This window comes from Daktulosphaira vitifoliae, unplaced genomic scaffold (genome assembly GCF_025091365.1).
Source record: "Daktulosphaira vitifoliae isolate Bord-2020 unplaced genomic scaffold, ASM2509136v1 Scaffold_3, whole genome shotgun sequence".
NCBI lineage: Eukaryota > Metazoa > Arthropoda > Insecta > Hemiptera > Phylloxeridae > Daktulosphaira > Daktulosphaira vitifoliae.
Genome location: NW_026099574.1, coordinates 20,008,889 through 20,031,108, shown reverse-complemented (window position 1 = coordinate 20,031,108; position 22,220 = coordinate 20,008,889). Strand labels below are relative to the sequence as shown.

Below are 22,220 nucleotides of genomic sequence, written 5' to 3'. Positions count from 1 at the left end.
TATTATTCATAACTAAGAAAAAATTACTTCAATTGATATTAATTACTAAATCATCATACATTACTACATTGTATGATAAAACATTAGCATGGCTTAGTTAGGGGGGCACGTACCCCTGTGACTCCATTAAATATGTCAGATTCTTTTATTCCTTATAATGGTACTAACTTTATTATTTTAATAGTAACATTTACAACATACACAGACTATATACGTATAAATTTTTTTGAGATAGTATCATTTTTTTATGTTAATATTTTTTAAAAAGCTAAATTAAATTATTTGCTGAAATAAATTAAAAGTCAATTTACTTTGAAAAAAATGAGCACATATAGTAATAAGTGTTTATATATATATATATAGTAATTGACTAACAATATTTATAAATATTTAAGTGTTATAATTATTAGAAATTTCAAAAAATACATAAAATCTAGAAAAAAATAAGTCTCTCAGAACTTGATTAAAAAAATAATGCAATTGTGTTCATAAAATAATATTATTAATATGTGATATATCGATCAGGTACTTAGGTCATGCTGTGGAACAATTTACTAGGAGAAAAAAAACATTAATAAGAGTTACGTACATACATTTTTTAACTACATTACTTTAATGTATTAAAAAGGATGGGAATTTCAGCGATAAAAGATACTACCAAGCACTAAAGTGAAGCGAGCAAAAGATTGAATAGACATAGTTTTGGATCATTAACAATAAACCAGTCAAATGCTTGGCTCTTAAATTTTCGCCAGTATACCATAAGATTTATATTATGAAAATACCATTCCAAACAGATAGAAACCGACAAATATATGTGGTGATGGCTATAATATGAAAAGGTATTAAACTTTTAGAGGGGAATTCATATTTGCGATCGTTAACTAAAACATTACGTACCAAAATATACATGATAATCTCATAATAATACTAGGTATTTAAATTTATAATAAGGATCAACTCAAATTCTTTTTTAACCTAAAACCCAACTATTATTGCCGTCTAATATCAATAAAGAAATATCATGCACTTCCCTTTTTTTGATTCTTTAATTTAAACCATAAATAAACATATGTTTTAAAAGTAAAATAATTAGAACCTAGCAATTTTGATAAAGAAAATTCAATGCTATTTGAATTAATAGCTATTAAAATTAAGGTACTACATAATTCGGTCGGGAACGCATCTATGTGTACAAACGGGTACGATTTTGTTGCGTTGGATACGTAAGTTTCCTCATCTCTATAACAAAGAATAACATTAAGAGAATATATTAAATATAAGTAACATTTAAAAAATACTGTGATATTTATTTTTTAAATATTTCGTATAACATTAAAATATCATTTTAAATATCAATAATTCTAATAAATAAGTACCAATAAAGGTATTTCTATCTAGTTATTTATTTTATAAGATATTCAACAAAAAAATTGTATTTGTTTTTCATTCTAAAATATCATTGAATACTCAGTTTTGAGATTGATAAATAACAAAAAATAAATCTTTCATTAACAGGTTTAGTTAGCCCATAATTAAAAGTTTAATAACTTGAACTGGTCAGCTAAAAGTGCTGCTTTTGACAGATTTGATAATATAAATACATTAAAACAATTTTAAAATTGATTTAAAGGACGATATTTATATAATTACTTATTTCCCAACGGAAATTTTTGTTACGTAATATGCTTTTAGTTAGTGTTCCTTCGTGAAGCCCTTTAGATTTGAACATATTGTATTTAGGTCATCATTAAAAGCCATACAAGTAAACTGGAGTTTTCACGATAAATGTTCAGCATACATAACAATTTTAATACTCAATATAAATATCCAAAAAAATATTTTGCTATTGTAACCTGATATATGAGTAAAGATAATTCTTATTTAATTTTAAAATTGTTCACAATAATACTTATGATTATTATATTATTAAATAATAAAATGTATGCATTATAGTGATTTTAGGATTACCTTTGAAGTCTAAAAATTATTGCGAGAAAGTCTAAATTTACGAAATCATAAAAAAATGACAATCTAGTATAAAAATAATTGTTAATTTGACTAACAACTATACATTTTATTAGATATTTTAATGTAAATAACCTTTTAAACAATTTAATTATTAAAGGAGATTTACACAAAAAAGTTATAGATTATTTTATGTTGGTATAAAAGTATTTATTTAATAATTTAAACAATACACTTTTATTCTACGATTTTTTCAGAATTGAATAGTGAAGAAAGGTTATATGAGGCTTTGCTTTACTGTATTTTTAGAATATTTAGTAAATATATATATATACATATATGTTATTAATTCCATCCTTTTTTAAATAAATAAAGCTACTAATTAAAATAACCTTCATAATTCTTACAGATAAGATTATATCGTTATAAGTACTGATGTTTAATTAAATTAATATTTGATGTCACTTAATTCACAAATTGACTAGTTTATGATTAATAAATAAAAAATGTATTCACAAATTTAACACTTATAACCAAAATTATAGTTAATTTATATCATCCTAAACTTTATTAGAAATAGATCATTTTTATACTTCAGAACTAAACTAGCGTAAATCATATTAAGCCCATTTTTTAGAAAAGCATAAAAACAGAAAGATCTAACTTTTTTAAAAATTGCTTTAAAAACTGAAATAAAAAATAGTATACTAATATTATTGGTGGTCTACATTAAAAAATTACATAGTTCATTTATCATAATTGATTTAGTGATCATTAGTCATTTTATGTGATTTATATCGAATTACGTTTATTTTGCGCAAACTGATGTTAGAATTTAAACTCTTATACCTCTAAAGAGGTTATCATAACAAAATTCTGTTGATATGAATCGATGTAAAATTTAATTTTGCATTCAAAAATGATAAAACCTGAAATTATAATTTTTAGACTTGCTTTAGTCTAATTCTAACGTGCAAATTTAGATTTTTATTAATATACTAAATTAAAATCATAACATTTATTAAATTCTATGATTATTAAACTTAATTATTCAAAAAACAGATCATTTCTAAAATATTTAGACGTATATTTTTTAAAAAAAACTTAGTTTACAAGAATAAACTTTAAATTGTTTTTCTACATTTCGAAAATTATGTGAACAAATTTGTATTTTAAATTATACTAGCCAAAAAATGTTTTTTCTATTTACTATTATAATATCCAGTTTCAAAATAATTAACTAACAATAAAATACATGTTGAGAAAACTATTTTTGTTAAAAACCATTAATAGACGTAAAAAACAAGTCTGTTCTTACAAGTGTTAAGTGTTTACAAGTTTTACGGTTTTAGAGAACACGTATTTTTATTAATTTGATTGTTTTAAATTTTACATACACGTATTGGCTTATATAAGATGCCAAAATAATACAATAAATTCTAACTTATTGATAATGAAACATATAATACACAATATTTAAAATTGCTTTAGAAAATTATGAATAATGACTTTTGAGGTATATCGAAACGTGATGTACACTGACTTACCATCATATTATACACGAGATAACGTCATTAAATCACAATGCTATTTCAATAAGCATTCTTTGTGTTTAAATTTTGCATACATTTTACGCGTCGATATTATTATCGTCCTACGCCCACATAAAGAAAAAATAACTATTTCAACGCTCAATAAACGCTAGTCAGTACCGTTTAGTATATTGACCATTATTTTTGTTTTCTAAGTATCGACTACGAATTTACAATGTTTCGACTAACAAGTATAAATGTAGTATGACTACTACTATTGTTTAAATGTTTACAAATTAACTTTAAAACATAATCGTACAAGACAAAAATTGTTCAGTTGATCGACACGATGACCCAAATTACCCATGCAAATATAGTTATTTTGGTGAAACACAGATATTTCTATCAAGTATTATAAAATCTAATACAAAACATTTTCTAAACAAAATATAAAAAAGTATTAACATTTTTTTGGAAAAGTAATAACAATTATCTTAGAAATATGTGCAAATTTAATTTTTTTTAATAACACTACATAATTAAACATGATTAAACCTCGATAAAATACTTCTTACAAACTCATTTCTAACAAAAATTTCTAAAGCAAATCAACTGGTGATGAAAAATAATTAAATTTCACTCACTTATCCAGAATTTTAATTCGTTAAAAAGCAAATAAATAATGTTCGGTGTTTAATTTTTGTAATTTCAAAACAAAAAACCTTATAGAAAACGTGACACAAATTTATTATTAAATATAATTTATTTTAGTTATTTTTATGTATTTCAAAATTCCATCGAATAATTGAAATAGTCCTACACAATGCCAATTAGTACATCGTATCAATGGAAAACCAGTGAAAATTTTAGATTCAAAATAATGAAAACTTCATTTACGAGATGATCAAGGATATTATATAACGAAATTCAACCAATACTACAAATAACTTGAAGATATAAATATGAAACACAACTTTGAGTAAAACAAAATACTTTTATTTAAAGAAACACAAATTGAAAACGAAGGTGACGTATAGATTGTTATTAAATACTATTTAAAAAAAAATACTCATAAACGAGAATATAAAGTAAATTATTACTTTAAGAAAACATCGGAAGCTTGTAATTTGCATCACTATAGGCAATGAAAAACGCGAAGTGTAATTTGCACCATACGTATTAGACGATGAAAATTTGTACCAATATAAAAATCGATTATTTTTTCAATAGTACTCCTCAAATCATTGATACTTACCATAATCATAATCGTACAGATTTTAAAAATATTTCAGCAATTTAATAACAAAGTGTATTACATTTATAAAATATTAGTACATATATAGATTTTTAGGGGTTCTAGATATCCTAGACTCTTCTCCCATAAATTCTATCTCGATATATTACTATCTTATTGAAACATGAACATATATCGAGCGAATAATCGATTTTAATTTTGTTACAAATTACATATCCTGTAAATATTTTGGGTCAACTTGAAAACAGGCACAATATTCAGGATTACTTTTAAAGGTATATAAAAACAAACAAAATATAAATGCGTGTATTCTCCTTTTAACCTACAATTATGTCAATTTCAGAAAGACATTTTGATTTTTTGGATATATGCTCGTGCATAGCTAGTTAAAACTTTATATAAATATAAAATATACTAATGTTAGAAGTACACGAAATTGATGGTTTAAAAAAACCACATAGATTATCAATTTTTATTTTTTGTTTGTATTATATAAATCATTTAATTTTCTCGATAAGTCAATAAAAAAAAGCTAATTATTGAAAATACGCAGTTTTCACACACACACACACAAAATGAATAAGAGTAAAAAAGTTTAAAAGTTTATTTCAGCCATTTCATCCGGAGAAGAGAGGTTAGGTTCAAGTAATTTATCATCTAACAATAATACAAAAATAATTTAATAAGATTTTGCAATTTGTTTATCTCCATTACACATACAATTTGATTAGAATTTAATTTTCACATTAATCAAATCATATCATTGATTAATTATAACCTAGCTTTAAAGGAAAGTTAAATTTCTTTTATATTTAAACATCTAGTACTATTAAGAACACTTGCCTTAAGTGCGGATATAGATTTATATTTTTAATTTACTTCTATCATTTAATTGCGAATCAAGCCATAAAATATATATTTACGTACAAATTAATTAAGGATTTTTTATTAATTGTACAAAAAAATGGTCCTAAATCATCAAATATTCAAACAGTATTTCCTATGAATGATATAAAAAAAATTACCAAATGAAATCCTTGCAATGACTACAGAATGTAGGCTGCTTAAAAAATCTTGGTATAAACTTGTGATCTTTGACGTTGTAAACATTTTTCTTTTTCAAGGCACCTTTTCGCCCACGTAAACGTAGACCAAACTTAGTGTTCAAATCTCCAATATTGTTTTCTTCCATATTTCCGTCATCTTCGGCCATATTACTGGTTGTCTGTTTGGTTTAACTAAGACACTATGAGAATACGACGTTGGTCAATTTAATTAAATAATAATATTAAAAATGACAACCAGTGCACTTAACTGATAACAGACAGAAAAAAAACGTACAACCCAACTGAAGCACATAGTAATGACTGACTGCCCGCGGCATAGAACCAGCTGCGGTAAGTACAGATTAGATGAAACATTATCATTCGAATGTAATCATTACTACCAACATGAACATATATACTCCAGTTTTGCCACTTAAGTAAATGTGATAAAGAAAGAAGTATTCAATATGAAAATTTTTGGTTCGTTTAATATTTGAATATACATTAAACTCTTTTTTCAAATTTATTTCATAAGTATTTGTAAGTAATTATAGATTATAATCTTTAAAATTTAATTAATAGTCAGCGTCAATATAATTTCATTATTTGTTTGAAAAAAAATTGAAATTAAAACAAGTTATCACTTTTCGATTTAATTTTTATAATTAATTATTTTTAGGTATTTGAGACTATCAGCAAAAAATTAAAATATGTCTATGCCAGTATTTCCATCATCAGCCCCGCAAGGACCACCTATGCAACAAGTACAGCAACAGCAACAACAACAAGAAAAACTGGACAATATCTCTAAGGTAAAAACTCAAGTGAATCAACTTAAAGACTCACTAAACTGTGTTCTGCGTGCTGCTTCTTACACACTACAACAAAATCACTACATTGACACAGGACTTCTTAAAACTGTAGATGTACCAAATCCAAGATTTGAAAAAGCAATTGAAGAATTCTTTTCTGTTTGTGATCAAATAGAATATAATTTAAAAACTGCTATTGAATGTCAACAACAAGGTTAGTTAGATATGCATAGATATACAAGATTGAGCATTAATGTTATATATATATATATGTGTGTATGTATTTTAAGATACTATATAAATAATTTTGTATTTTCGCGTAAAAATGAGTTTTTAATACTCATCTCTTCACTTTTACTTTAAATAATCAAATGACTTTCTATTTTTTTTTTTTTTTAATATTTCAATATTGGCTCAAAATCTATTTTTTTAGAGTTGGCTTAAGACACAAGCCATACAAGCTACTGTCAAGGGCAGCAAATTTTTAAAATGGAAAAAACAATTTTGTTAATTGATTTACAAAAGACACAATTTTTTATTTATATTATAATATATATTATTCTAACATTTATCCATTATTATTATGACAGTTTGTAATGAATAGAGGAATTAAGGTAAAAATTAAATTTGTTTAGGTTAACTTTTAATGTTTTTATTTAACATTTCTGTAACTTAATTTTATATATATATAATGTATGTTATTGAATTTGAAATACCACAATAACTTTTATTTTTTTAGGTGATATATCTAAGATATGTATAGGTTAGTTATTTTAACATTAGCCACTTAATTCTTCTATAATAATAACAATATTGAGAATTTTTTTTTCACTTTTTTAGTTTCTTTACTTCTGGATTTATCAATCATAGAGAAATTTTTTAAGTCTATAATTTATTCCTAATAAAGGTTGAAACTTTTTAAAATTTTTGTCATTTTTAAATAGAAATATGTATATTTGAGTAATTTATATAAAATAACCATGTAGTTAATAAAATTAGTGTCCTTAACAACTTTTAGTCCATTATTTTGAATGCTATTATCATTTTAAAATATAGACTGTGGGTGTGAGGTGTACGTATTACTATTTTTATCATTAGATATTATTTCACCACACTCTTCCTGCCTAGGTTTAAAAATATTAATAACTTCCAAAATAATTGGCTAAAAGTTGTTATCAACTAGTAAAGGATGGACCTAAAAGTATTTAATGATTGATAATTTAAGAAGTATATTTAACCAAAAAATGATTAGAAAAAAATTCTTAGTATTTTTATTATTTTAGAAGATATCAATGTTATCAGAATCATTTTGTGTACATGTAGAATGTGTCAAAGAAACAGGTCAATTGATTTGGTTTCTTTTTAATTGTTACTAGTAATTAGGATGATAAAGAAACTATTCCCTTACTATGTATCAATATCTATGAAATAATGTGTAAGATATCTAATGATCAGTGTTAAATAAGTTATATTGGAATTAAATCACTTAACTAGTAATGGTCTAAATTATTAAAGGGTGTATTTATAAATTCAAAATGTAAGTAGTGCACAAAAAAATTAATTTCAATTAACAAGCTACTATGAAATTGTTATGACCATTTTATTACTATATATACATATATTTTGAGCTGAAAATGAGTAAACAAAATATTGACAAACATTTTTATATTAGTGCATTAATACCAACAGAGGGGCATGTTTACTGTCCCTATGTTCTCTCTATATTAGGTTACTACCTAACATTGCTAATGATATGTATTATTACATATATATTATTATTCAATAATAATATGTATAATTTTTTTTTTACTTATAGGTATGAGTAGTCAAAGATATCTACCATTACTTGTATATCCAACTAGAACTGAACCAGTACCTACTCAAGAATTGAGTTCATTAACTTATCCACAATATTTAAGTACAGTTCGTTCTCAGATTTCATATGCTAAAGAAGTTCAAGAATTACTTTTATCAGCAACACAAAATAGTTCTAATGAATAAAAAAAATGTGTCATAAAGAAAAATGTAAAGAGCATTTCTATTTTGACAATTTGAAATGTAATTATGTGTATAATATATGTAAATAAATAAACATTTTTAAAAGAATAATATTTAAATAATTAATAATTCTTTAACAAATAAGCTATTTTTACATAGTTAAATGATTTCATAATTTCCAGTAAATAATGAAGTTTCTGAGCTAAACTTGATAGGGGTATTATCATCAACCATTTTAATTTCAACCGGTTTAATTTTGTTGTATGCAGATTTTGAAATGAAATCTACTTTTATTGGAAAGAAATCTGATGCAGTAGACTTTGGTGATTCAAACTCGATAGAACCTGTTGAGTTTGATGAATCAACAACTGCAATAGACCAAATAAGAATATTTTTTTTAGGTTCATAACTGTAAACTCCATTACATTCTTGAATAACAGGAGCATTTCCAAAAGGCAATGGAATTGTAACTGTTACATTGTTTAATTCAAGATCAACATGTTCCAAATTATATTCAATGTTTACATCACACCCTCCATAGCCATTTTCGCTTGGCCAACAATTTATTGAAAGAGGAATAGCCGATTCTTCTTGTGATTGCAAAGTCCATTTCAACAACCCTACTTCTGACTCAAGTGGAAATGGTTTAGATGGATTTTTCAAACCTATCAACCTATTGTTTTTAAATAACTCTTTATCGACATTAGGATGAGTTTGTAATGGAATGTTTCCAGATTCATCATTAAATTGTAATACAATTTTTTGATATTTTTCATTTGCAATTTTTAATGAAATTAAACCATGTAACTCAAAGTTTCTGACTCCACCATCTCGGCCAATAACTGCTATTAAACGTTCTTCTTTTTTAATATGCACATCATTTTGAATACTTGCTGGAGACGTTACAATAGTAGGTTTTTTATTAAGAGGTACAACTTTTTCTCCTTCAGATTTTAATTGATCAACAAATAAATCAACATCTTTAGATTTAGCTCCTAATTTCAAAGCTTTGTTACTACTAGAATACTTAAGAGGTTCTGGCTTAGAAACTTTAATATCATAAATTGACTCGGCAACAGGAGCCATTGACATGTATGGACTTGATGAAGAAGTTGGTAAACGGACTCCTTTTTTAACAGCATCAATTCTTTGGCGTTGTAACTCTTTAGCTTTTTCTCGCATTTTGACTTTAGCATCACGTTCTTGTGATTGACGAACAGCCTGATACATTTTTTCTTCGTGAGAATCCATTTCAACAAATGTTCTAACTTGAGCTAAATTAACACTTTCTCTATAACCAAGAGCAACAATTTCATCAAAAGCAAATATTAGATCGAATGATTTTTTTGATACTTCACTTTCATCAACCATTCTGAAAAATATTTAAGTACATTGAAGTATGAGTACAATTTTATTTTAAAAAATATACTCAACCATTTATTAGTTATTATACTAAAACAAATAAATTTAAGTAGTCATAAAATAATAATAATAATAATAATAATAAGTTAATGGCTGTATATATATCCTAATCAATGTTTTCTTACTTGCAACAATCAAGGACAACTTTTGAAAATAATCTTAAAGTTTCCAAATCCTCTAAAATATTACTTGTCTTAGTAGTAATTAACAACATATACAGTTTATCCAAAGGCTGATATACATAACGTACTGAATCAGTTTCAACAAAAGTATGTTGAATGTGGCGTTTTTCAGTTGACATAAGTTTGGGAAAAGCTGCTAATAACCCTTCAATTCGCGCTTTAGTCATTTCTACAAATTGACGAGATACTATAGTCTTTCCGGTTTTCGTACAAACCGCTGACGCTAACAAAACCATTTTTTTAAATCTAAAAAAGTAAAATTTCATGTCAAATTTTTATTTTACTAATAATCTTAATTAAATATTAAAAAAACTCACCACAATAACTTTTAATAACTATATTCCTAAAAACTCATTAATAAACCTTTTTAATGATTCTAAGACAAAAGAAAATAAATATTTTTCGAAATTCAAAAAAAGACAAATATTCAATCCGTAGTCAATACAAATTACAATTTATAATCACCATTCAATAGTAGACGTCTCTTAGGTGTGTTGATACGTGTGAAGAGATAATAATTCATCATGGAATAGAAAACTATTATACTTTTGTAAAAGACTATTATTTAAATTTTATCTTGAAACTCCACAAAATGCAAATTAACAATAATTATCCAAAAACTATTATTCACAATTATGAATTAGACTTTAAAAAATAATATGTAAAAATATCTACATACATAGTCTTAAATTTTGAATAACCGGCTTTAATCATAAATACACCTCCATTTTATTTATTTAGCAATTTGCTATGTGGCAGACTTACGTTCTAAAATTAAACAAATTGATAATAAAATCAACATGTTACTTACATGATTCTGAATTTTTTTTATCTCTCAAGTTAAGTTTATGGTATATGTCGATTTTAATAATATAAAACATTTTTGAATATTAATCATTGTCTTATTTTTATAATTGATCTTTTCTTAAATCTTTTTATACAAAAAGAAAATTTTTCTTCTTGATCATTCATTTATTGAAATGTTATAAAAAAATTTAAATCTTAAATTATTTAACTATTTAAATAATTAATTTATAGTTTATAATTTCAGTTTTGTTGAATTAACTTGAAAAACAGCAGCTTTATCAATCTATGAATTACTATCTTAAAAAGTTTTGTGTTTTAATTTAAGTATTTAAGTTGACATTTGAGATCCACGACTATAACAATCGTGAAAAATATTAACATTTTTTTATAATATACTAAACATATCCACTTCTTAAAATTTGGCAATATTAGAGAATCACGCTTTAATTTTGTATTTATAAATTTAAAAGTTAAAAATTTTTTTTTTGATTTAAAACATTTTGAAAATTTATACGTATGTATCTTATGCGAGTGTAATTTAAGTATAAATTCTAGAAGTTATGGTACAAATATTAATCAAATATTTAGAAAAAATGTTTACAAACGGTTATAATAATGTTCTTATACATTTGATTTATCAAACACTGACCTCTATTGTGCTCTTTATATTTCTATTATATTTTGTTATGGTAATATAAATAATAAATGAAAATTAAAGTTAATAAAGCTATTAACCCTATATTGTTTTAAACGTTCTATGTATTCATTTAATTACATAAAGTCACGTCAACCTATTCAACCTGTTTTAATTTAGTTACATATTTCAGTATGTGATGATGGTAACATTGTACACAAAATACGTATCCACAATTTTTTATTTTTTTATTTTTTATATTTAAATTAATATTTTAAATATAAAAAAAAGTATTGTCAGATTAATTTTCAAAAACAAACTTGTAACACAAATGTAAATTTTTTTTGATGTTAACATTGTTTAACATACTAAATTTTTTCATCGTATTACCTAAAAAATACTTAAAATATAATATAGTTTTATTCTCCTTAAAAATAACATAGTTCTTTGCTCTCTATCTTTTAGAATTTATTTTATTTTATTCTCATAAAGAAACATTCTTTCTAAAAAATAAAATAACTTAATAAGTGTAAATTTTATTTAACTGAGTATAATAATGATTTTCTTAATATAATATAATATAAATAAAATAATATTTATATTTATTACATGTATATATTCATATTAGATGTCTGAATGGAAAATAACACATTTACAATTTAAAATAAAAGTTTATTTATAACATAATAAAAAATAATTAAGTTAAATTAACAATTAATCAAGTGTAGATAGTACCAGGTCAGCAATTCTCTCATCTATGGAACGTACAGTTAGTTGAATAGTAACACTATTATCACTAAGAGCTAATTTTGCCAAAGCCAAAACTTTATGGTTTCCTCTCATTAATCCTAAAAATAAAACACTAATAGAATAATAATTCTACAGTATTATTAAATTTATTTAAAAAATATTACCTGCCAGATTAACTGTGTGGGATGATTTATTAGGAGGAATTACATTATCTGAATTATTGGCAGCTGCCATTCCAAGAAATGAGATAATTTGATTAACGGTATCTGATAATCCACCATCATTCAATGGTAATGCAAATGTTTCTTGTACCTCATGGCAAATATTTTGTGCTTCATCCCATAATGAATCCCAATTTCCAACTTTTACATTTAACATTTGATCTTTTAATGTAACTTCTACATCTTCTAACTAGATTTAAAAAATTATTACATCATAATATTGTTTTATCATATTTAGTTAAGTAAAAGTTTAGCACATACCCTATAATCTTCTTGATATCCATCACCATCCTGAACTTCTCCAGTTAAAGGATCGCAATCCTTAACAACAAATTTCATTTTCGCAGTAAAACTTGCTGAATAAGAAAAATATGTTTTTATAATATAATAATCATACTTTCAGAAAATTTCAAATTAGAACCCATTTTAAATGTAACTGAGACATATTTAATGTGTCCGAGTCACTAAAAACTCATCAAAGTCTAAACAATTTTTATACGGGTATGTTCAGTACTATATAAAAAATTTTTGCTTAGGATAGTAATCTTCCAAGCACACATCAAATTTCTACATTGTCTATTTTTAAGTAAAGCAAATTAAACTGTATATTACGTTCATGTAATCAGAGTAAATAAAACAAATTATAAGTGCATTCAAATCTATACCTAAATTATATTATTATTACACTTACCAATAGATTCTACAGGTTCTTCTGGGAAATTCAAAAAAACAAAAACATTTTCAGTTTCTTGATATTTTAATGAGGCAATTTTTACTTCATCTAATACACTAAAACCCTCACTAACCTCCAACTCGATACTAATATTTTCTAAAATTTGGTCATCTAATGTATTAGTTATTTCAAACTGAGAAAAAGAAATATTTTGTTAAAAAATGTAGTCACAATAAATTTATCAAAAATATTTAGATACTTTACTTGTAATATTAAATGCTGATTGAATACATGTTTAATACATCGAACTACATATTCTGTTTCTGGTTCTGTCAACATTGTAGGTTCAGAAGAACGGAACAATTTACCAGCATTTAGATTGATCAAGTTAGGTAACGATTGAACATTAACACGTTCTTCAACTGGCTCAGTAACTAAAGTAAATTATTTTTGAGATGATAATAATATTGTTATTAACAGAAGTTAAAAAAATTATAAACTAATAGATTTAATTAGTACAGAGGAAATATGGGAGGTTTGAAAAAGAAAAAAGTAGCAAAACCTGATGAAGTGTTAGTGGAAGTGTGGAAAATATTAAGGAAACTAAGAATAAGATTTTTGAAAGATTATTTTAATTAGGGAAAATCACTAAAAGAGTGGAAAAAAAGTTTTATCATACCCATATTTAAAAAGACAAAGGGGACACACAAGAATGTGGAAATTATAGAGACATATAGTCTATAAGTTATAGTATAAGATTTGGGGTAGAATAAGAGAATAAGAAGTAGTGGTGATAAAAAAATCAGTTTTTTGTCTGGAAAATAAACAATGGAACCATTATTTGGTATACACTAGCTAATAGAAAAGTATAGGAAAAGAAGAAAAACTTTATATGGTATTTAAATATTTGGAGAAGGCATATAATGGAGTACTAAGAGAGGTTTTAAAATATGCGTTAATGAGAAAAGAAGTCTTAAATATATATATATATATATATATATATATATATGCAATATAGGATATATATGACGGTACTTGTACTAGGGTAAAAAGTGTATGGAAGAACAGGGTAAAAATAGGTGTGTACTTAGGTTTTGTTTATACCCTTATCTATTTTATATAATAATGAATGAAATTACAAAAGGAAATACAAAGGAAAGTTCCACAATAAAAAAAATATCTATGTAATATTTTAACTTGTTAATATATATGGATAATATTTTTAAATTAAAAAGAAACTTGATGTTAATATAAGTTTTTATGTTTTATATTACTTACAAATTATTTAAAAGTATTATGTGTAAAAACAAGTTGAACATAATCATGTATTTACCTGGTTGAACAGTTTTAATTGCAACATTTTTTTTTAATGTTTCTGTAGGACTAGCTTTGACAACAATATCAACTGGCAGCTCATTAAGTTTAATACGCTCTTTTGATGGATTTTTAATAAAATCTTGGCAAGTTTTCTCCAAAGCTGGTAAAGACACCTTTAGAAATGTTTTATTCTTAATTTTTTAAATGAAATGAAATAAAATCTATGCATTAAAAACATTTACATGATTTGGTTCAGATAAGTAGTCAGTTATCAACATTCGATTGTTAGAACTCAATAACTGGCTATAAAATGTGGCCCTGTCCCTGACTTCATCATCAACATCAAGGCAACATCTCTTTAAAAGTACTTTAATGCTATCATGAAGCATTGAACATTGAGCAGCATACTTTGCCATTGCTCCTACAGCTGCTGCTCTTACAACTGCTCCTTCTAATATTACTCGATTATATATAAAACGTATATACCTTTAGGAAAAAATTATTAACACAATATTAAAAAAATAACATTATAAATAAAATTTACCTTGATGGTTGTTTTGTATGTGGTCCTTCTTTGCCTAATAAATGTAAAATACGAACAGTTAAACTGGTATGTTCACAATCTTCAATAAACTCACACAAATGGGCTAACCCTTAAAACATAAAAATTTTTATAAGTATACATTAAATAAATAATGTACATACAATAGAATAAAAAATATAATTAGGTATAAACCTGTTTCTTTAGCTTCTGGATTTTCTTCAATTATGGCTATGATTGTATCAGCAATAGAAGCTTTATAATCTAGTCCACCTTCTTCTCTTAACATACCGGATAAAAAGTTCATTAAAACTGTATGTTTACGGGGAAATTTGGAACATAAAGCTCTTATAGCCTAAAATTATTATTTTTTGCAAAATTTATTTTAAAATTAATTATTTAACATTTTATTACTTGAACAACAACTATTTTAAACTCATCAGATATTTCATTAACAAAAGTTGCTATTTGTTTCATAAGTCGATCAACAGATGCTTCAGATCCTGTTTTTAATAGAGTTGTTATGGCTAATGTAGCAACTGATCTGTTAGAATCACTTATTAAATTTTCAAGATCTAAGTTACAAGCAGTAACTGTACTTGGATGTTCCATAGCGACCTAAACATTAAAAAATTGTATAAGTATTTTAGTATAAAAATTATTATTAAAAATTAAGGTGTATATTTGTTTAATCTCTAATTTATTTTCAAATTTATAAGCATGGCAACAGTTTAAATATATAATATGCTGTTGTAAAGTCAATTTGAACTTGCCTTATTAAGTGTTCGAACAGCAGCAAAACGTAAAGTGGGTTTAGAAGATGAGCAGAATAATTGTAAAACTGAAACAGCTGGTGCTAAATGTCTAGCTCCAGTACCACTTAAATGAACTATTGCATGGGCTGCTTCATACACAACTGTTTCTGATTTATGACGAATACAGGATTCAACAAATTCAAATAGAGGTGATTCTGAACGTGGAATTGTTTCTTCTTCTAATAACTTGCAAGCCATTCTAATCTAAAATGTAAACAATTATAATCAATAAAAATTAGTGCATACAATACTTTTAATGAAAAAATTAAATAAGTAATTTTAACAGTTAAACATTATACCAATTACATAAACAAATTATTTTAAATATTTTTAGTACAATAATATCATTTTAAAATATAAATATATAATACACACAACTGTTAAACTTTATAAATTATTTTAATACCTAAATAAAAATTTTATACTATTATGATAAATAATATGATAGATTTTTTTTCTCTATTCCTTAAGTTAGTGCATGAAACGATTATCACATTTATACAATTTAAGATAGAAAAGTGAACTTTAAATAAATTTATGAATACACACATATTTATTGCATAGAAGTTTTACCTGTAATATTAGAATATTAGATAAAAAGAACAACAAAAGACTTCATTAAGTAATTTGAAAGATTAGTAATTTTTGAAAAATAGTCAATCTGGAACTTTGTTTTCCTTTGATTATCAATAAGAAGTTATACAATAATAATAATTTATACCTAATTGTAGGAATTAATATTTACTAAAATAAATAAGATTTTAGGCAACCTAACTAGCTTAATCAAGAATGCATCATGTCTTGGTGCATAGGTATAGGAGTTAAATATCATTGCAATGGGCTAAGCAGGTTCTCTTTAACACAAGCATAGCTTATGAAAGAGAATTGTAAAGATAATTTAATAATAATAATCCAGTTTATTTATACATACCAGCATACAAACAGCAAATGGTGATTTCATATTAGTTTTTGTAAGCTTAGCAACTAATTTTGAAACTGCTAGACGATCTGTTTTCCTAATATGAAAAAGAAGTCCTAAAGCATGATATTGTACCATTACACTGTAAAAATATAGTCTCAATTAATATTTTTTACAACATGATTCTTTAAATAAATTACTTCTCTGAACTCAATGCTTCTTGTATTTCATTCAAGGATCGTTTGACAATGTCAGTAGCAGATACACTTTTACATAAATGTAAACAGCTTACTAAAGCAGCACTGCTAATACCAGGATTTTTATCTACAATTGCTTGTTTCATGTAACGTTCAATTGTTTGCAACATTGATACCTATATTTTTCATACATATAAAAACTATTAGTAAAATAATATATTAAAAATTTATTTACAAAAAACAGACATCAGTTATGCTACATAAAGCTCTTATTGCAGCAGCTCTGTATGTGTCTTCTTTACCAGTCATATCTTTGGTTAAGCTTGATGTAACAATTATGACATCTTCTGCTATACTACTCAATTCCTAAAAATAATAACATATATTTAGTTAAATATAAAATAACTATTTTTAAAATTAACTCTTACTTTGATTCCAAGATAAACCATTCTTCTTAATATTATATCACGAGATTGAAATAATTTAGTCATAGCAAAAAAAGTATCTGTAGCTTCAGCAGTACCCAATTGTTCACCCTTTAAATACATCAAAAATTCTTAATAATGTAAAATTATCAAGGAAAATGAAATATTTACTTGATTTATCATGTACAATATTTTAGAGAGAATGTGAGCACATTTTCTGGGATTGACTGGTGTATCGTTAAATGTTCTAGCTTCTTGAAGAACACTAGTCTTCTCCAGATTCTGATACTGATTCCCTCCTTTAAATGGAGCATTATTTTTATTTTTAAAAAACATTTTTAAGTAAATACTAGGCAATAGTTTTTGAATCAAGTTTTTAACAGAAACCAACAATTAATTTACACAAAAGACAACATTATATTTCATATTGATTAGGTTTCTAAGATTTCAAGTTTTTAATGATAAGTTGCAATAAACTTCTCGCTAAATATTATCGGGGTAAAATAACATAGGTATACAAATTCATTGAAACCATGTAATAATTGACTATGATACGAACGAAATTAAAAAATTAATTTACCATCCTCTTCCTCCTTTTTATCCCTTTTGAAAGCCATTCGATAGGATTTTCTTCGTTGAATAATACAAAAATTTTACCGAATAGCGTTGCAATTTTTCAATTTAATTAAAAATTTAAGTTATACTCCCACAATCTACAGACACGTCATTCAACGTATCTGCTCTCTCCCAATTGATAAGGAACTTATCACAACAATGCGGTGTGTTTATCAGTAAGAACTCAGTGACGGTACTGGCGTAATGGTTACGAATGTAACAAGCCAATGAGTGCCTGTCTTTTTGTTGTCAACAGTCGACATGTTGTTTTCGAACCGTTGAGCGGACTGAGGAGTGTTTTTATTTATTTATTTATTATTTTACATTTGACAGTTTAGTTGTGCGTCTGGTCCTATCCTCAAATCCCCTTAGTTAATTTACCCTCATCTTTTGTTGTGTTTTTTACAAACTTAACCTTCTCAAATAAATCGTAAGTAAAAATTGTATTTTATTAGTAATTTTTAATTATTAATATTTATTACAAATTTATACACTAAAAATTTTTGAGTTATTTTTGCTCTATCGCAAATAATTATTCATTGATTTTCTTATTACATGACTAATGGCGGTAACGCAATATTACCGTTATGCCAATGTTCTTAATACATCAAAACTACTTATTACACATTTTTCGTCAAGTACATTCTGATGTCATTTTCTCTAAATTTTTTAATTTAAAATATATTTTGTTTCCTTTAGAAACACATATTAAGTTGAAGTTGGCTATTACACTAAAAGTGTAAACAAATAATTATTCTGTTTTTTCTTTAATATCACAAAATCAATGCGGCACTGTCAAATCACGTTAAATTTATTTCTTTTAACTAAATTTATTTCATATTCTTTAGGGTCAAGACCATTTTTTTACATTTTAATAATTTCGAATATTTAACTTGTGTTTTAATGACCATTTTATTTATTTTTTGTTTGAGAAAATATATAATTTTTATTTAAGGAAATTTTTGCATTTTGAAATTTTATAATTATTTTGTTTAATACTAATTTATTAACAATTAATATTTCAGATGTCTGACTCAGAGGCAGTTGTAGAAAAAAGACGTGGACGTCCTGCTAAGACTGATGTAATTTTTGTTAACACCAACTAGTTAAATTTTTATCAATATTTTTATTTTTACCTTTTTAGAATCCACCAAAAGAAACAAAGAAACGAGCTCATGAGACCGAAAAAAAAGAGGTAGTTAAAAAAGATGAAGATGGGGTTCCAGCTAAAAGAGGAAGAGGCCGTCCACCTAAATCTGGTGCATCTGCTACCAAAAAATCACCTAAACCTAAAGTAATCCTTTTTGTTTGAATATGTACAATTATAATTTTTTAATGCCTTGGTAAATTAACTTTTAGAGCAAGACTGGTAAACGTGGTCGTCCTAAAAAGGGTGAAAAGAAAGAAAAAGAAGAGTCTGCAGGAGATGAGAGCAAAGAAGAAAATGAAGAAGATGAATAAAAATTGTATTAGGATTAAACTCATTTTATGTGTGTTCCGTGTGAAGCGTGTCCTAATTTTAGAATACATGATGAAAATAATTAATTTTCCTTAGATTAAGTACCAATTGTACAACTTTACCCAGTATTTATAGAATCTAGCCAATTCTAAGTTTAACTATTAATGAAACTTAAGTTGAGACTTGGTGAAACAAATTTATTTTATAATTTCAAACTATTATTGTAACTTTTAATTTTACTTATGAAATCCTACTTTTCTATAAGGAATTTTTATTTTGTACCATTAATTTATATTAAATAAACTTTTTTACTTATTTATATTGAAAATCGTATCACTAGATTTTTATTAAATATAATAATACTTTGATAAATTATCTATTCTTTTTATATCTTAATATATATCCTATTATACACTTTCATTTCTCAAAGTGTGAAGTTAACAAAAATAATGTTAGAAATCAAAATGTGTGTAGCTATATGAGTCTAATAACACTAGTTCACAACAAAATTGACCTCTGACTTATGATAATCATTTTTTATATAACATCGTCCACTGAGTCCGAAAATGAAGTCTAAAATACAAAAAGTAGAACAGTTTTTGAGTTATTGTGAAATTAGCGTTTTTCGTGGGTCGCAAAAAAGTGTTTTCATTATGTTCTAAATATCTTTAATTGCATTCAACCGGTTTTTATTTTTTTTACATAAAATTAAATGTTAAATTACCTATAACTTTTATCTTAAAAAATTTTTTATATGACTTTTTCTCGTTTGCTATCTACGAATTTACCACTGAATTTTTAACATTTTTTCCAAAATGTCAGGAAAAATTCAGTTTCACGTAAAATACACCAATAAAAAATAAATTTATCAACAATATACTCATTAGACATTATACTCTAATACATAACAAAGAAAATGATATATCATTTTGTAATATTGATAAAAAAAATGAAGAAGTTGTTATGCTCGATTGAAAAATAAAACAAATTTCCTAATATCAGAGTTTTTTAATTCGATGCGTTAATTTTGTAAAATATTAAAAAATTACTCACAATATTACTTTTCAAAACAAAATTTCGATTTTTTAATTAACTTAAGGTTATTTCATATAGTTTTATAGGGAAATTTTTAAATTGAGTTAATTTTACAGTTTGGTGGGGTTGTGGTAAATTTTCGTATTCAAAAAAAAATTGAAGTTTCAATCCTCTGTTAATAAAAATAGAATAATCCTACCACCTTTACATATTAAACTTGGACTTTTTAAAAATTTTGTTAATGCTTTAAATAAAAATGGAAATTCATTTACTTATTTGAAAACTGTGTTTCCACATTTGTTTGATACAAAAATCAAAGAAGGTATTTTCATAGGACCACAAATAAAAAAATAATAAACGTCTCCAATTTTGTGTTGACTTTATCAAAATACGAGGCTTTAGTATGAATTCGTTTCGTTTGGTTGTAAATTATTTTTTAGGAAACTAAAAGTTTAAATTATAGAGAAATAGTAGACGATTTATTGATAAACTATTCATAAATAGGTAAACAGTACATTTTATTATTTTAAGAATATAATATTCAGAAAATAATAAAATATTTTACAAAATTAACGCATCGAATTAAAAAACTCTGATATTAGGAAATTTGTTTTATTTTTCAATCGAGCATAACTTCTTCATTTTTTTTATCAATATTACAAAATGATATATCATTTTCTTTGTTATGTATTAAAGTATAATTTCTAATGAGTATATTGTTGATAAATTTATTTTTTATTGGTGTATTTTACGTGAAACTGAATTTTTTCTGACATTTTGAAAAAAAAGTTTAAAATTCAGTGGTAAATTCGTAGATAGCAAACGAGAAAAAAGTCATATAAAAAATTTTTTAAGCTAAAAGTTATAGGTAATTTAACATTTAATTTTATGTAAAAAAAATAAAAACCGGTTGAATGCAATTAAAGATATTTAGAACATAATGAAAACACTTTTTTGCGACCCACGAAAAACGCTAATTTCACAATAACTCAAAAACTGTTCTACTTTTTGTATTTTAGACTTCATTTTCGGACTCAGTGGACGATGTTATATAAAAAATGATTATCATAAGTCATGGATCAGAAAATTTTTTTTTATTTGTAAACTAGTCTAATTAATAATAATAATATTTATTCTTTGTAAGCTAAACTGAGATTTCAATTCAAGTGATATTTCAAAAGCTAAATCTTTTATTAGTACTTTGTTAAATAAGTATCAATTAAATTATTTTGCCTATTTATACTAAATTTGGTTCAATACATACGGATATTATATAGATGTAATAAAAATTCACACAATATTAAAAATAAAAAAATTTGTACATTTTTTAAAGTAAAAAAGTTGCACATGAACATATAAATGAAACCTTAGTGCTGCTTTAGGATTTAGATTGTTGTTAGAAGCAATATCTGCAATACATTTTTTTATGGTTGAATCTCAACATAAACTTACTAATGTTGTTAAACAAAAAAAAATTTCCTATGTTAATAGATATGATTTATTATTCATTTTTAATTTAAAATTATTTTAAATTCAAAAAAAAAAAGTTGATCTTATTTTTATCAATATTTTTAGAGGACGATTCTGAAAAAATGTA

At 24.7% G+C, this 22,220-nt stretch overlaps 5 protein-coding genes across 10 annotated transcripts in view; 2 read left to right on the top strand and 3 right to left on the bottom strand.

Moving 5' to 3' along the window:
- LOC126901604 (protein kinase C, brain isozyme) overlaps positions 1-6,114 on the bottom strand; it is a 72,055-nt gene extending 65,941 nt beyond the window's left edge. For 5 of the 6 annotated variants that reach the window (XM_050678193.1, XM_050678196.1, XM_050678192.1 and 2 more), the window contains exon 1: positions 5,781-6,114. In XM_050678193.1, coding sequence (XP_050534150.1) covers positions 5,781-5,968 — 188 coding nt within the window. In that variant the 5' untranslated portion in view covers positions 5,969-6,114. The remainder of the gene's footprint in view (positions 1-5,780) is intronic. The other variant, XM_050678197.1, reaches the window with a different exon arrangement.
- A 39-nt stretch (positions 6,115-6,153) lies between these two features.
- On the top strand, positions 6,154-8,719 carry LOC126901640 (mediator of RNA polymerase II transcription subunit 29). Its single transcript, XM_050678271.1, has 3 exons — positions 6,154-6,341; positions 6,481-6,827; positions 8,430-8,719. Exons 2-3 carry the CDS (start codon positions 6,512-6,514, stop codon positions 8,612-8,614), a joined length of 501 nt encoding a protein of 166 aa, XP_050534228.1. The 5' UTR covers positions 6,154-6,341; positions 6,481-6,511; the 3' UTR covers positions 8,615-8,719.
- On the bottom strand, positions 8,628-10,699 carry LOC126901615 (coatomer subunit delta). Its single transcript, XM_050678225.1, has 3 exons — positions 10,533-10,699; positions 10,159-10,461; positions 8,628-9,983 (listed from the first exon to the last, which is right to left on the bottom strand). The coding sequence occupies exons 2-3, from the start codon at positions 10,449-10,451 to the stop codon at positions 8,771-8,773; spliced, it is 1,506 nt and encodes a 501-aa protein (XP_050534182.1). The 5' UTR covers positions 10,452-10,461; positions 10,533-10,699; the 3' UTR covers positions 8,628-8,770.
- A 1,608-nt stretch (positions 10,700-12,307) lies between these two features.
- On the bottom strand, positions 12,308-18,265 carry LOC126901598 (coatomer subunit gamma-2). Its single transcript, XM_050678182.1, has 17 exons — positions 18,095-18,265; positions 17,686-17,813; positions 17,518-17,625; positions 17,336-17,455; positions 17,093-17,265; positions 16,905-17,034; positions 15,932-16,177; positions 15,573-15,776; positions 15,354-15,513; positions 15,162-15,270; positions 14,860-15,103; positions 14,634-14,790; positions 13,565-13,734; positions 13,319-13,493; positions 12,889-12,983; positions 12,571-12,817; positions 12,308-12,504 (listed from the first exon to the last, which is right to left on the bottom strand). The coding sequence occupies exons 1-17, from the start codon at positions 18,129-18,131 to the stop codon at positions 12,371-12,373; spliced, it is 2,637 nt and encodes an 878-aa protein (XP_050534139.1). The 5' UTR covers positions 18,132-18,265; the 3' UTR covers positions 12,308-12,370.
- Positions 18,266-18,392: 127 nt separating this feature from the next.
- LOC126901644 (uncharacterized) lies at positions 18,393-19,963 on the top strand. Its single transcript, XM_050678280.1, has 4 exons — positions 18,393-18,559; positions 19,155-19,211; positions 19,274-19,423; positions 19,489-19,963. Exons 2-4 carry the CDS (start codon positions 19,155-19,157, stop codon positions 19,588-19,590), a joined length of 309 nt encoding a protein of 102 aa, XP_050534237.1. The 5' UTR covers positions 18,393-18,559; the 3' UTR covers positions 19,591-19,963.
- Positions 19,964-22,220: the final 2,257 nt, after the last annotated feature.

Coding starts and splice junctions, on each gene's coding strand:
- LOC126901640 (XM_050678271.1), top strand. CDS start 6,512: ATGTCTATGCCAGTATTTCCATCATCAGCCCCGCAAGGACCACCTATG. Junction 6,828..8,429: donor TATTGAATGTCAACAACAAG/GTTAGTTAGATA, acceptor TTTTACTTATAG/GTATGAGTAGTCAAAGATAT.
- LOC126901615 (XM_050678225.1), bottom strand. CDS start 10,451: ATGGTTTTGTTAGCGTCAGCGGTTTGTACGAAAACCGGAAAGACTATA. Junction 9,984..10,158: donor GTTGTCCTTGATTGTTGCAA/GTAAGAAAACAT, acceptor AATATTTTTCAG/AATGGTTGATGAAAGTGAAG.
- LOC126901598 (XM_050678182.1), bottom strand. CDS start 18,131: ATGGCTTTCAAAAGGGATAAAAAGGAGGAAGAGGATG. Junction 13,494..13,564: donor ATCAGCATTTAATATTACAA/GTAAAGTATCTA, acceptor TCTTTTTCTCAG/TTTGAAATAACTAATACATT. Junction 12,505..12,570: donor CCACACAGTTAATCTGGCAG/GTAATATTTTTT, acceptor TTTTATTTTTAG/GATTAATGAGAGGAAACCAT.
- LOC126901644 (XM_050678280.1), top strand. CDS start 19,155: ATGTCTGACTCAGAGGCAGTTGTAGAAAAAAGACGTGGACGTCCTGCT. Junction 19,212..19,273: donor GACGTCCTGCTAAGACTGAT/GTAATTTTTGTT, acceptor TTACCTTTTTAG/AATCCACCAAAAGAAACAAA. Junction 19,424..19,488: donor AAAAATCACCTAAACCTAAA/GTAATCCTTTTT, acceptor ATTAACTTTTAG/AGCAAGACTGGTAAACGTGG.